The 14,674-nt window shown below is 38.5% G+C and overlaps 1 protein-coding gene and 1 pseudogene across 5 annotated transcripts in view; one reads left to right on the top strand and one right to left on the bottom strand.

Moving 5' to 3' along the window:
- Positions 1 to 104: 104 nt before the first annotated feature.
- The window catches only part of tmc6b (transmembrane channel-like 6b), a 37,985-nt gene continuing 23,415 nt past the window's right edge, over positions 105 to 14,674 (top strand). For 3 of the 5 annotated variants that reach the window (XM_037545397.1, XM_037545400.1, XM_037545401.1), the window contains exons 1-2: positions 4,104 to 4,217; positions 14,495 to 14,655. In XM_037545397.1, coding sequence (XP_037401294.1) covers positions 14,594 to 14,655 — 62 coding nt within the window. In that variant the 5' untranslated portion in view covers positions 4,104 to 4,217; positions 14,495 to 14,593. Of the gene's footprint in view, positions 241 to 4,103; positions 4,218 to 4,241; positions 4,366 to 14,494; positions 14,656 to 14,674 lie in introns of those variants that run through there. The other 2 variants (XM_037545398.1, XM_037545399.1) reach the window with 2 other exon arrangements.
- On the bottom strand, positions 11,361 to 11,541 carry LOC119265321 (annotated as a pseudogene).

The following is a 14,674-nucleotide window of genomic DNA, read 5'->3' as shown; positions in this document are numbered from 1 at the left end:
AAGGGCAGGATGCGGAGAAAACCTCTGACTATGACAAGCATCACTGTTCCACAGGAAGTCACATGATACATGAGAGGCATCAGTCTGACGCAAAAAGGCCAAGACTGTGTCATTAATTAAAAGGCTAAGATAGGCACAGATCTCATGTAGTACCAAATGAAGTCTTTGTTCACGCGCTCCGCCTGGACATGTGTCCACTAAAGCGGGAGATGGCTGGACTTTCTGGAGCTTCATGGACAGGTAAGTGGTGCCATTGATTCTTGGTTCGTCCATAAACAATCGAGGCTCGTGTGGGAGCAAGTTCAGATTCATTTGAGGCCTACCAACAGGGAGACTGGAAAAGCCTTAAGAAATAAGTTTTTTTCACACACGTGAATCTAAAGTTCTATCTTCAAACCTGCTAGATCTTTAAGTCGCTTATGACATTTGTGTATGTGGCATGACAGGAAAACCTTCCTGTTTTTTTACAATGTAAATGACAAAATGGAACACAAAGTTATAAACAGATCAGACAATGCCTGAGCTATTCGAGCTTTACCTTACTAGTTTGTTTTTTTTTTTTGTTTTTACTGTGTGTCCGTGGGTGGATTTGCAATTCAGAGTAATTGTTGCACTACTGAACTGGCAGACATGTTTTCTCAGAAAGATCACCACTTCAACACACTTGCATGCCGCACTAACCTCAGATGTCTCACTTCTAAAGAACACTGTGTAGGCTGCTGCTGCCACAACTAAAAGTAAAACTAGTCTGCACTAAAACAGTGGAGCGTCCATTAAGCTTTCCCAAGCAAAATGCCTTTAATGACCAATGCGAGATGCAAATGCAGATTTAAAGAGGAAATCCACTGATTTTTCAACATTTCTTTAGACTTACACTGATGTAAACAAAGTCATTCAGAGTGGTTTGAGATTAAGTGTTCCTTTTTAGAGAAACCTGTTGAGTCAGAAATGGTCACAATAGTGGCTCACTTAAAGATAATATAGGAAACAGTGGTCAATTATCTGCTACTTAATGCCTGAGACATTGTTTTACGATAATGTTAAAGTTTTGGTTTAAACGCAGGGTGCTCTAAGGCAAAATAGTCCCAAGACCAGACGTTTTTACCACTATTTTACCCTTACTAATATTACATATTAAAATCTCAGAAGGTCACTCGTGGGTGTGTCTAATAAGTAAAATCATGTCTACAAACATCATGACCTCTGGTTCCTATCACCACCACTGTAAAGAAAATCTGAATCAGTAAGTTTCTCTACAACACATTAGTTTGCATTAATGACTAAAGTATGCAAAAAGTTTTGATTTAAATATAACCAAGGGATATAACAACATAAAAATCCTCTAATGCAAGAGATTAAAGAAAACCTTAATCACAACAGAGAACTTACACACATATATACAGATGAAGTCAACTTCACTGGACTGATGAAGTCATCTCCTCGAGCCCACTCAAATTAACCAAGACAACTCCAGAACCAGTGATAAATGGACACAGCAGATATTAAACCATCCTAAACATAGTTTTACCCATTTTTAGATAGTCACAGATAATAGTGCTATGATGAAAATTATACCAAGTAATATGAGGTAGTTTGACAAATGATTACAGCTGATTAATTTTTCAGGACATTTAATTCACATAATTTCTTATAATGAGGTTGCTGAAGGGAGCTCAAGCTATGATGGGAAATTTGAAGTGATGTATTGAGAAAATCATTACTGTCATCATAATTCTATGAAAATAAACCACCCTGCTAAAGAAAAAGCCTATTAGATTTCCAGTAGGAATAAAACCTGATGATTTTGCTTTCTGATGGGACTTGGCTTAATGGTTACTATAAGATACTACTAGTTTCACGTAGGCCACCTTTGGATTTCGTTAGCAAAGCCTATGCATCTAGCACAGGGCTGCACAACTTCCGGCCCTGGAGGGCCAGTGTCTGGCAGTTTGATGATTCAGCTGCTCCAACACATCTGATCTGTTAATTGCTAGGTTTAGTGGGTGTGTTTGAACGGGAAACCTCAAAACAGTGGTAAGCACCGGCCTACCAGGCTGGAGTTTTGCACCCCTGGTCTAGTACCAGTCCCAGAACGCCTGTTAAACCATTAGAATCCACTTACACTGTGGTATTTAAGCAATAGAACACGAGTGGGAGTGTGTTATCGCAAAATAACAACAGGTGTGAATTGGTCACCGGCAAGAGCAGAAGGCGATCATGGCTGTTCGATTGCTTTTATACAACAGTTAAATAAATAAAGTAAGAAATGAATAAACTGGGCCGTGAAGGTGTCATTTAATATGTTTTAGTGTTAGCAATTCCTTCCGCCATATAGTGCCTTAACAAGCACTTGCTGCACAGCCAGCAGTTCGTTCCCTTACACTAAATTCCGAAATTGTCATTCATCACCACTGAGCAGCTTTTTTTTTTAATTGCAGCAGTTTTATGGATGGCTCAGGCCGATTTGGTCAGACTCTGAAGATGAGACTACACGTTTAGAGAATGGTATTCGGTTCATTTCCGGCTGACTCCAGGTTGTTTAGGTTTTCTTCTGTCACAGCTGCCGACTGAAAAGGTGCTCAGTGGTGATGACAGTCTGGGAATTTAGCGTAGTCTTACTTCAGATTGTGATTAAATCGGCTGTCGGTCAAATGTGATCTTAAACGTATCTATTTTCTGTTTGTGCGCAAAGTAATAAGCACAAACTCGTCAAACTCGTTGCATAGCAAAAGCGTCTCAGCGGAGCGATACAGTGTTTGTGAAACCCGTGACGTTACGGCGAAATGACGCCTTCAACCAATCAGCTTGTGTGGTCGGAACTAACTGTTGTATAAAAACCCGTAAGAAAAACACAACTTACCATTAGTTTATTGTTTACCACCACGGACGAACAAAGCCTATTAATGGTTTCTGTATTGTTTTCAGAAGTCATTATGAGCCAGTTGTTCGAGCAGCTGAATGTTACCTTATTCCTCTTTCTACAAGGCTGAATTTGGCCTATTCGCCAGTTTCTTATTCGAAGTTTCTGTTCCACCTTGAATGACGCCGTAGTAACCTCAGTAGTGTACCAGTTCGAAAATGTAGCTGCAGCATTTTAGATGGAACGGAATATTTAAATGTTGTTTTCGTTCATTGTAGCTACCGTCTTGCTTGCTTGTAGCAGCCCTTATCATGAAGAAGGCGAAGGGTTTTTTTTTTACGTAACAGTGTTAGAGTACAGAGTGGTGCACTGTGGAGGCAGATTTTTTTATCAGCGACAGGTGAGCAGCGTTGGATTATCATAAAGCTTGTAAACAAACTCGTACTAGTCAAACTCAACGCACACTTCCGTCAGAACGAGAAGAGTCGACTCCAAGCATCAAAGAGTCGCCGACTCGGCCCTGACTCCCAGACGTGCTGAAGTCGAAGAATCGACTCTTTTGGAATAGAATCCCCATCACTAGTACAGACGCAGAAATGTTAGGATAAATGACGAGGACTAGATTAGTCAGAAAACCTCTGTCTTGAAGCCTAAGATAAACGCTTTAGCTGTTTTTGTGCGAAAAACCTGTATTTTGCCACTTTTTCTATGGGTGACGATACACCGGCGGCAAGTGCACAGAGGAGTCGAAATCCGCGCAAAAATGAGAGCGTAAAAGGACCGTTCATATATATGACTTGTTATACAAAGCTAATTAATAGGCCACTGTTTTATAGCCTGTTGGTCTTTTACATTTAAATGACAAAATCCTTCACTCCGTATTAAGATTTATATGCTCACTTAGGCTACAGTCAATCAACCGTCACAGCTCTCTCTCGCTCTCGCTTTCTCAGCAGCGAGTGGGACTGTACCACTGTGTAGAAACTTTCCAGAGTTGCTTAAAGTGTTTAGTATTGCTCAATATGATCACAAGACAATCCATATATTTATTTTTATACATTTTGTAATAAACATATAAGCGAACTGAGGCAGCTTTTGCATTTTTTACGTCCCTCTGCGAGTCTGTCACATACTTGCCACCCCCCGCCGAAAAAGGAAAGTTGTTCGCTCTGCTAAAGTACGAGCAGCTTTAGCTGAGAGAGAGAGAGAGAGAGAGAGAGAGAGAGAGAGAGAGCGAGAGAGAGAGAGAGAGAGCGAGCGAGGGAGAGACACACACACACACACACACACACACACTACAGCGACACTACAGCAGGGTTTAGGACTTAACTACACCATGAATGAACTGAACTGAGGGGTAAGTAGGGCTGCTCGTTGTTTTGTTACAAGTATAACAGCTATAACTACTTATATACTTATATAAAATTTCGTTTTAAATACTTGAAACATACGTACTGACGCATTCTTGGAGTTTACTCACTGGACTAGCTTGCTGTGTTTACAAGGTAAGTTAACAGATCGTGAGGAGATAGGAAACGGCTTTTCACCTCTTCATGCATGCACTACATACTGTAAACAGCTGTTAGCCGTTGCTTGTTTATTTCCAAGAACACACAAAGTTGCGCGACTTACGTTGCTTGCCATTGTGTGGTGTGAGAAAGGGGGGCACTGTATTATTATATACATCTCAGAGGACGCTGTTCCCCACCCCCAAGCTTGTTGTGTTTGCCCCCCGCCCCGCTCAACAGTTGAAAGTTCCTTTCCTGTTTGCTTTCCTCTGTTTTATAGGATCTGTAGCATATGGCATCATTAAATGAGATTGAGGTGAGAAGCATGTGGATCCACAAGGCTTCCAGATCAAACAAACGCAAGGAGATCAGACAGGAGAGGGAGTTTGATGATAGAATTGGGACGCAGCCCATCTAGCCCATATTCATGCTGTGGAGGTTAAAGGGGAATGACACAGACTTCTCAAAATGGTTGTATAACTCAGTGGTTGAGATGTAAACAAAGTAATTTAGAGTGGTTTAATTGCAGATGAATCATTGTAGAGATACTTGCCAACTTAGATTTCTTCACAGTGGTGGTGACAGGATCCAGGGATCTCAATGTGTACAAAGTAAAAAAAATTACTATTTTGTTTACTGTCCATATGTGTTGTTTACATATTTTGATATTTTTGTGTAGGTGGTTGAAATAGTGGTAAATCTGTTAAAATAGGATTTCTTTGGGGGCTGTTTTGCCACCGAAGTTTCTCTGTTTTGTTTATCTTTTTTAAGCAAAATATAAAAAATACTACATAAGTAAGTTGTATTTTTTAATAAATGGGATGTACATTTTCATCAGTTTCAGCAGATAATTGCTTTAAAATATATGTATATCCATATTTGATGAATATTTCAAATCGATATTTGATCACTGACTTCTGAAAAAGCACAACGTTTAGGAGGCAGTGGGCTACTGCAAAATCTGGCATTTAAATAATTTTTCTGCACTTGTAGTCGTACAGTAACTTATGTTATGCCACTTCATAATTTCCCTGTTGAGAATTTCCATGTTGTGGGACTAATAAAGGATTATCTTATATTATCTTATAATGCTTATTCAGGTACATGTCTTCCCAATTTGTTTTCCCCAGTGTTTATGTATTGGTATCAGTGTCAGCAGATATACAGGAAAAATATTGGATATTGGCTTCGGCCCACTATTCCCATATCGGTGCGTTCCTAGTTACTTTTTTCTGTTTTATTTTTGAAAAAAAGGGTCCTATAAAGAGAAGAACACAGCCAGCTCCTATGCAGATAGATGCTGAAAGTCGTACTGTAGTTTTATAGGGAACATTTTGGAGTTTACATGGCGTCTTTGGATGGTCTGCACAATGGCTGTGTGACTTGATCTTGATCAGTTTTACTGCTTTCCCCTGACATCACCGCAGTCAGAGACCACACTGTGTTATCTATGGTGGAAGCCAAATTAAGCTAATTGGGTTCAGGTGGGAAGAGGAATTTGTACTTCTGCTCTTTTAAGTGAGCGACTTCGTAATGTGATATTGCTGGAGACCTGAACGTTTAGGTCATTTTCTCCTTTGTGGTTGAGGGATGCTTGGGAACATGCTGTGGTGTTTCCATGGTGAAGTCTGGATTCTGAGCTCTTGCCATACACTGGTAGTTCCATGCTGACTTGGGGATCAGAAACTCTTTGAAAATAATTTGCACACCAGTGTTTACGTAGTGGTAAGTTGAGTCTAAACTCAGTTGCATTAGCCTTTCTTAAGAAAGATTGTTTTCTAAATTTCTTTTGTACGGCATTGTTTCCGTGGTGATATCTGACTTCTGAACTCCTTTCATGTCTCACTGTTTGTGCACTGCTGATAGAGACTGGGTGTGTGTTTGTATGCGTGAGTCCAACTAACCAGTTGCACAAGATCCTCTTTTCATTATGTTGCCTCATTTAAAGCCCTGACAGTGTCCTACGCTTTTTAGGAATCTCTAAAGCTGCTCTCTTTTTAGCCCCTCCACCCAGTGGTAATTTAGCCATGGATAGTCTGAATCCATTCAATGTCTTTGTCAAGCTTTAGTGGAACAAATCTGGAACATCTGCAAGCAATAAATGATTAGCCATTGATTATCAAATGACTTTCACATAAATTATGTAGAAGTTTTGGAAATTTGGTGCAGTTGGCCTTGAACTGTTCCCCTTTGTTATTCCTGTATGGGAACCTTTAAGTTAAAACATTCTCAGCTTTCACATGCATGTCTTTGGCAGTTTTTCAAGCAACCTCTGGAAAGTTGAGAGGGTTGCTCCTCAAGTTTGCCTCCTCTGCCGGATATGTAATGAGGTTCGGTCCCAGTGGTAGGGGGGAGTCACATCACACCAGCCCACGTATCTGTTCTCACAATATTCAGCTCAGTTCAGCTGTTCTATCATTTTTCCACATTTTAATGGGACATTAACAGACATTGTAGCAAGTATTGCAATGTTTTTGCAATGATCTTCAAAATTAGACTATTTAAACAATGTCATAACTTTGATCTTTTGGACCACAGTGCAAACAAAATAAATACCCCTGTACAAAAAATTACTTTGAGTGAATAAAAAAAACACTAATTTGCTGGTTTACTTATTATTGGTACATCTTAAACAGGTTTAGGCTCTTATGGCTGCTCTACTGAGAACCCTTTAACATTAAGCTAAGTGTTTACAGTCATATTTAGCTGTCTAGCACTATATTGGCCAACTACGAGGGTTGTGTAGATTCCACAGATCCTGGCTAGTAATGGACAGTGTACCAGTTAAAAATCTTCTTAAGGTATGAGTTTTGTCATAACTGTTATACTTATATACCACAAATAAGTGCAGATAATGCAACATACAAACCGTGCAAAACACGCTAATATTATCCTGTTTAGCAGAATAGCTGAGTCAGGGATGTTCAGTCGTGTTTCAAGAGAAACCGAAAACCCTTGATTGCCTCCCATTGAGTGTAGTGAGTAGCAGTCCAAGGTAGTCCCGTTTGTTTTCAAGACAGTGATCGTAAGAGAGTAATATGAAAGAAACGCCAGGTCTAGCCATTAGCATAGAATGGACAACAGACTAGCCATGCTATTGCTTCCTCATGCACTTTTTGGTCAGCAGAATCAGAAGACGACACAGTCTCAAGGCCTGGTCCTTGCAAAGTGATGCAAAGATTAGCGTTTACCCTCATCTAATGTTCTGAATTCAGTTCATGAAGGCCTTGCTAATTAGCTGCTGAGCTGAATCAGGTGTGTTTTGATGAGGCACCGTGTGGTGTTTTGGCCTGCAAGGACTGGAGCCTGACACATGTAGTATAAATAAAGCCCAATAACATTTTTAGGCGGCCCAGTCACTGAAGGTAGCCAGTAGTTACACCACTGATTTTAAAAGAAAGGAATCCGAGGACAGTGCTTAGCTGGCCTTCTGTTTTTTTATATTAAAACAATGTAAATTGATATAAATGTAAATAATTGTGGATTTGGAGACTTTGAATTGGATGAATCTGATGATTGTGAGTGCGTAGAAAGAGAATTCAACCAAAACTGATGAAGAACATGTTTTACAGGATGTTTACAGGGATGAATTATTTACTGTTATCATATCTTCATCAGTTTAATGTAGATTTTGCATTTGAGCCCTAAACATTGAGCTGGGCTTTCTTTTTGAGCCAGTGCTCGTGACTTAAACAAGTAAAGATGTATGGCATGAACCGAAAAACCTGCCAAATCTGACCCAGCGCTACCAGAAATGCTTTAATATTGCAGGCTACATTTGTTACAGGATTGGATTGTATTTATTCTTTTTTTAATCTTATATCTGAGCTGGCAATTTCTGGAGGGATCAGCTTGGTGCTGATACAGGGTAACAGATCACTGCCGTCTCTGTTTTTCACTGATTGTTACTGGCTTCAGGCTTAGATGTGAAAAACTTGTCCTTAAGTTTGATACCTGCATAGTTACAGTAACAGTGGTGTAGATTATGTGGACAAGGTCACTGTCCCAGTACAGTATGTTTGTGTGTTTGACTCTGTGTACAATGTGTGTTTTCATGTCAGAGGAAAGAAGTGTACTGTTGTGTGTACATTTGAAAAAATGGACAGAGAATAGCTGTGGTCAGCCCTTTTCTCATAGAGGCCCAGATAAGTCTCTTTCTTTTACCCTCCCTTTCTCATGTTCTTACCCCTCCTCTCTCTCACACACGAATGAATAGCAGCTGCATTTTTGCAGAGCTGTAAGTGGCTTCATTAGTAACATTGTGAACATAGCAGCACAAGTCAATAACCTGCAGTCCACAGAAACCCCAACAAAAGTACTCTACTTATAGACTTCATTTAGAGGCGTACAGAAAAGCAGGATATACAAGCTGTACAGATGTCAGGGTTTTTTTTTTTTTTTTACTGGAAGGGCACTCAATCTGCCTCAATCAAGTTTTCCATTGACTTCTGACCACAGACTTCTGATGATGTCATCAGCGTCTTCGTGCCAGGAAAAAAGGCCCTCTTCCACGTATATGAAGTTTCAGGCAGCCCACTCTTAATACACAGACACACGCACGCATAAACATGTGCTTATGACTGTAGTGTGCACTCAGCATAACTGTTTGCCTCACAGCAGCTTATGTTATAGTGCTTTATAAACTTTAGGTCAACAAGGTGGTACAATACCTGAAACCTCGGCTGATACCCATGCTGATCTGATTTCTTCTTCTTTAAAAAACTACTTTACTGCTTTAAAATGAGCTTTTTTTAAATCATCACTTAAGCTGGCCATCTAAAAGTACCATACACAAACAGCCTTCTACTCTATAGGAAGAAATACATGGCCAACAGCGTATTATACATTATTCTTATACTAACCTGTCAGTTGAACTTTCACTAATGTAAATATTTAAGACATTTTCGTGATACACGATATCTATCGCAATATCTTGTTTTTGTTCAAGGTTACATTAAATTCTATTAGACAGTGGTACCAATTGTGCTCTCTTTGAAATGAAAAGTGCAGTTGGTCAGTGTTCTTTAAGTACTGATAATATCCACAGTATACTCAGAAAAGAGTGTTGTAATGTAATATATATATATATATATATATATATATATATATATATATATATATATATATATGTATGTATGTATGTATGTATGTATGTAAAAATAAATTATGGGTAAAATACAATAAAAAAAAAACTGCCCAGCCAACCATGATGGGGAGTTCAAGAGAGCATAACTGTCCTTGTCCCCTTCAGGTGAGGAGGATTAGGAAGGAATCAATAACACTCTTTTGCTTCTGATACCGATATTTGATCCTTAAGTATCAGCCAATACTAAGTAACAATACAGATATTAACAGAAACTAACCTAACTAGCCTGCAAGTCCTGTATATATATATATATATATATATATATATATATATATATATATATATATATATATATATATATATATATATATATATATATGTATATGTGTGTGTGTGTGTGTGTGTGTGTGTGTGTGTGTGTGTGTATGTATGTATATATGTGTATGTATATATGTATGTATGTATGTGTGTGTATATGTGTATATATATATATATATATATATATATATATATAATGTATGTATATATGTGTATATATATATATAATGTATGTATATATGTATATGTATGTTTAAAATATAGTGTGTGTGTGTGTGTGTGTAATTAGCATTCATTATTATATAATTAGTATTATATAACAAGAACAGTATGTAACAAATAAAGGATTTTTTTTTTTTATTTGCACAAAACAGTATGGATAAACCTGCAGCTAAACCCCACTACCATTGCCCACAAAATACAGGCATTACTGATTTTACTGCTTGTCAACTCCCACCACCACACCATTGACATGTTGTTAAATTCCCATTTTTTGACTAGAAATTGCATCTGTTTAAAAAGATACAGTGGCCCTTCATCTGTCTCAAAGGAAGCATTGTGTGATAGAGAGAGACTTAGCTACTGGGTGGAATAGGCAATGAGGAAAAATGGCCAAAAATTAACCCTTTAAAATACTGTAAAACTTAGTGTCTTATGTTACTGTTAAGCTACATGTGACTGCTATTGTGTTTCACATTACCTTCTTTATTTTATATTGTGCTGCACGCAATTCTGTGATATTTCATGCTAGATTTACTACATTATCTGATCAGATGAATCTTTTTTTACTTCAGTATCTGATTTAGCATTTTCTCCTGCTTTATAGTGTCACTAGTAAAGAAAATGTGTTTTGTATGACAGCTTTTCATATGCTTAGTTTTAATGTGCTGCTCTCCAGCTGGCTCTTTTATTGTCACATCTATGTGTTGTTTCTCTGTTTGCACATTCATATCATTGACCGCAGAACATGCTATTTGAAGTTACTGAACGTATCCCTTGTCTCTGAGGTTGTGAAATTGCATGGCACCACCAGTTCATGTCTGTACTTCTGACTCTGTGACAGTGTGGTTAGTAAATGAGTCAGTAATTCCAGGAGCACACTGCATACCTTTTTAAGGTCTTTACGTTTAGGGTTGTCCTTATTCAAACTCACAGGCTCAGCACTTGTCTCTGAGTTTTTGAGTTAGTGATTTTTATGTAAGTTCAGTGAAACAGGTATAAATTATTGTCTGTGGTTATTAACTATAGATTGAGCAGATAGAAGGTAAAAACAATGGAGTATTCCTTTAATATGCTTAACTGTGCAAAAGTCTGAGACCACCTTTTTAAGATTAAGTGACCCTTATTATTTCACCTCTGCATTTAACCCATCTGTGCGGTGAAACACCATATACACACACTAGTGGGCAGTGAGCACACTTGCTCAGAGTAGTGGGCAGCCCTATCTGCAGCACCCGGTGAGCAGTTGGGGGTTAGATACCTTGCTCAAGGACACCTAAGTCATGTACTGTCGGTTCTGGGGATCAAACCGTCGACCTTCCGGCCTCAGGGCTGGTTCCCTAACCTCCAGCCCATGACTGCCCCTAAAAGGCAGTGCACCGTTCCCAGAGGTACTGCAATACCAGGTCAATGCATGGAGCAGATGAAGCAAGCCCCTCTTCCGTCTCCCTGTTCTAAAAATCTATTTAGTGTGTAGTCCTCATATCGAGGACGTATCAGATAGTAAACTGATAAGAACAGATACTACACTTGAAAGGCAGAGAAGCGATAAATAACCACCCAGTTATTTAATTTCCAGTCCAAAAAGCTTATTAAGTACAAGTTGTTATACATTTTAAGGAATATAACTCTGATGAGATACTGGAGTTCTAAAAAAGATACATAGAATATGGGTCTGTGCAAGACCTGGTAGGCCACCAAAACTGTCCCTGTCAAATAAACAGTGCTTTCATCTTTCATCAGACCTCGAAATCAATGAACATGTTTTGGATTACAGCTTCTAAGACTGACCTTCTGAGGTTTGTAAAAATATCCCTGATGATTTCTTTGAAATACTTTCAAAAAGGTACCAGTGGTATATTTTCAGTATTTAATGTATTGAAGACTTATGTGTATAAGTCATGGTGGTGGTGCAATATGGCAAAAATACATCACAAGACATTTTATCGATACATATTAAGTATCACAGTTGGAACAGATAAAGTGCCATTGGTGTGATATTTAAAAAAAAAAGAAGATCACAATGATTTTTATTCATTGTTTCACATACTGCAATAAATCCAAATAAATGAAACTAATTGTGCACTCTTTGTTCCGTTGATATCCACGATTTGCTCAGAAGGCATGTTGGGATGCAATTTATGACAATACAACAATACAAAACATATTGCTGTATAGATAAAGATTGGAAAAACAGAGTGGTTAGAGATTACTACAATAAGCATTTCCTTATTATGAAAGCTCATCTGACTCAATAAAGCCCGTCTGAGTCACATAATACAGTGGCACTCGAAAGTGATGCCTGAAAAGGCGAAAAGTGCCTCACAGTATAATGTCCTGCTCACGCCTGTCTCGACTCATAAGTACGTCATCCAGGTCTCGATAAACTAAGCCAGGTGTGTTGGAACAGGAAGCACACTGTACTGTGTGGTGCTGTGATCCTCCAGGATAAAAAGGAGTGGAAGTCATGTGTCAGTATATTGTGAGTGATGTTTTGGACCGGGGCAGATTACAAGGTCAACAGTGGGATCATGTTTCTTCCACTTTCTGAAATTCCAAGATAATTTTGAGGGGGTAAATGGATGGTTGTAGAAAAAGATACACAGCTTGGATCACTGATGGCTTTACTGTTGCATGAGCTGCTGGGTTACCTACAGATATACCTTTGTTTTAATAAAAATGTTATATTGTGAAACCTTTTTTCAATTGAGATACATTTTCACAATATGCATCAAGATATTTAGTTTTTCTGAGATTTAAGAAGCTGGAAGAGACAAAACAAACAAAAACCTGTAGTGCCATATATAAAAATACTATAATAGTAATAATAAACCTACAACTACAATGATTTTTATTCATTGTTTAACAAGCTATACAGCACTAAATACAGTTAAACAGGCCTATTTATGCTCACTTTGTAATTAAACATGTAGTCATTGTCCTTTAAGCACTGATAATATCCATGATATGCTCAGAAAAGCAGATTATGACATAATTTATCACAATAATGATACAGTAACCCTCAGCGGTAACCCACTTTTACAAAGTTCCTCCGATGTTCAGTTAGGGAAACAGGATCGAGATAAAGCACTGACCTGCCCTGTGTTTATAAATGACTTGATGTCATTTTTAGATTATTGTATCACAACATTAATTTATAGTTATCTGTATTATATTTCTGAAATATTAATTGCACCATGCAGGTCAGACAAATTTTATTTCAGTAATAAACAATCAGGGCTCGATTTCAGTTGTGTGGGGGGTGGGGTGTAGGAGAATGCCATCCCCCCAGTCAAGAAATAAAAACATGCCCTTTATAAATTGACCATCACCCCTTTCCATTCTTTTTGGATCTCTTTAAGATATTTATTATCAATATTTTCATTCCATCCATAAGTGAGGTTTGCACACTCTGGGAGTTCTTCATGTAAATTAAACAAGTTATAATTAGGGTGAGCACATGCGCCTACAGAAAAGGTGATTATGTAGAATCATGTGCTTTTGCTTTTCAGTGTTTATGCTATGGAGTGTTTGGTACAGAGCACACATTTGCCAAGAGGGAAGCGGATTTCATGGATTTCCTACCAAACTGGGCTAGTTTGAAAATTGAACGCCAGTGAAATACTGCATTAGAGAGCTGTGCGTTTTGCCTGAAGCCACATAGTAGCTCAGAGTGTGAAAGGTGACGTGATTATACTAAGTGATGACAGCATAGGTAATGTTAATGGTTTGATCTGTGGCTTAAACATTTTGTGTGCAGACAACTTTAATGAAATGAATGAATGAGTGTTTTTTTGGCTGAACCCACCTATTAACTGAATTTTTTTTTACAGCTTGGCCACTGCAGACAACGGGACAAAACTTGTTATTCGAATGGGCAAGAAATTAATTGTTGCTTTTAAGAGCTCCTGCTGACATCTGAGAGCATAATGTATATAAGCATTTGTAAACACACCCTTTCCTTTTTTAACAAGGAAACCAAGAAATCCGCACCCTACACAGCTAGAAAACCTAAAGAAAAACTCATGTAAGAAGATATCTCCCCTGAAAGAGGTCTGTAACTTGGTAAGATTCTAAGTAAGAACAGTTGTTTCTTCCATGTGAAGGAATCAGAGGTTGCTCATTATGGCCTTATCAGGGCTTTTCTAAAGAGTGCGGTGTCTACACTGGATTTCTCTTGGTTATAACTGTAGCACAGGAAGTAGCAGAGATGCAGAAGCATGTTGGAGACATGTTAGAAACAATACATGTTCGGTCTTGCGGATAATGTCATTCCTGGTCCTCTTGGAATTCAAATACTAGTACTTGGTTCTACGCTGTGCGCTGACTTCATACAGATCATGCTTTTTCTTGTTTGCCTCGACTGGGTGTGTGTAGGTATTTCAATTACCAAAAAGCAGAAAAAGGCATGTTGTAACACGGCTGACTTGCAACACCTAAAGCTAAGCTTGCAGTTCTCTTCAACATTTTCTCTCCTTTTTCGTTCTCTCTTGTCTCTTTTAGGCTTGGTGAAACAGAATGTCACGAGGAGGGAATCAGGGAGAAGCGTTTTTGTGACGGTGGTCTTTAATTGATAGGCTCTCCAACAGGACCCTCAGGCTGATGATGGCAGCCCGTAGTGTGAGTTTCGACGCAGATGCCCACTTCATGGAGGCAGGAATGGAGTAAGTACTCTTTTGTTTT

Source organism: Pygocentrus nattereri, chromosome 15 (assembly GCF_015220715.1).
Source record: "Pygocentrus nattereri isolate fPygNat1 chromosome 15, fPygNat1.pri, whole genome shotgun sequence".
Lineage (NCBI taxonomy): Eukaryota > Metazoa > Chordata > Actinopteri > Characiformes > Serrasalmidae > Pygocentrus > Pygocentrus nattereri.
The sequence above is the reverse complement of the archived record's forward strand: the minus strand, read 5'-3'. Positions and strand labels throughout refer to the sequence as shown.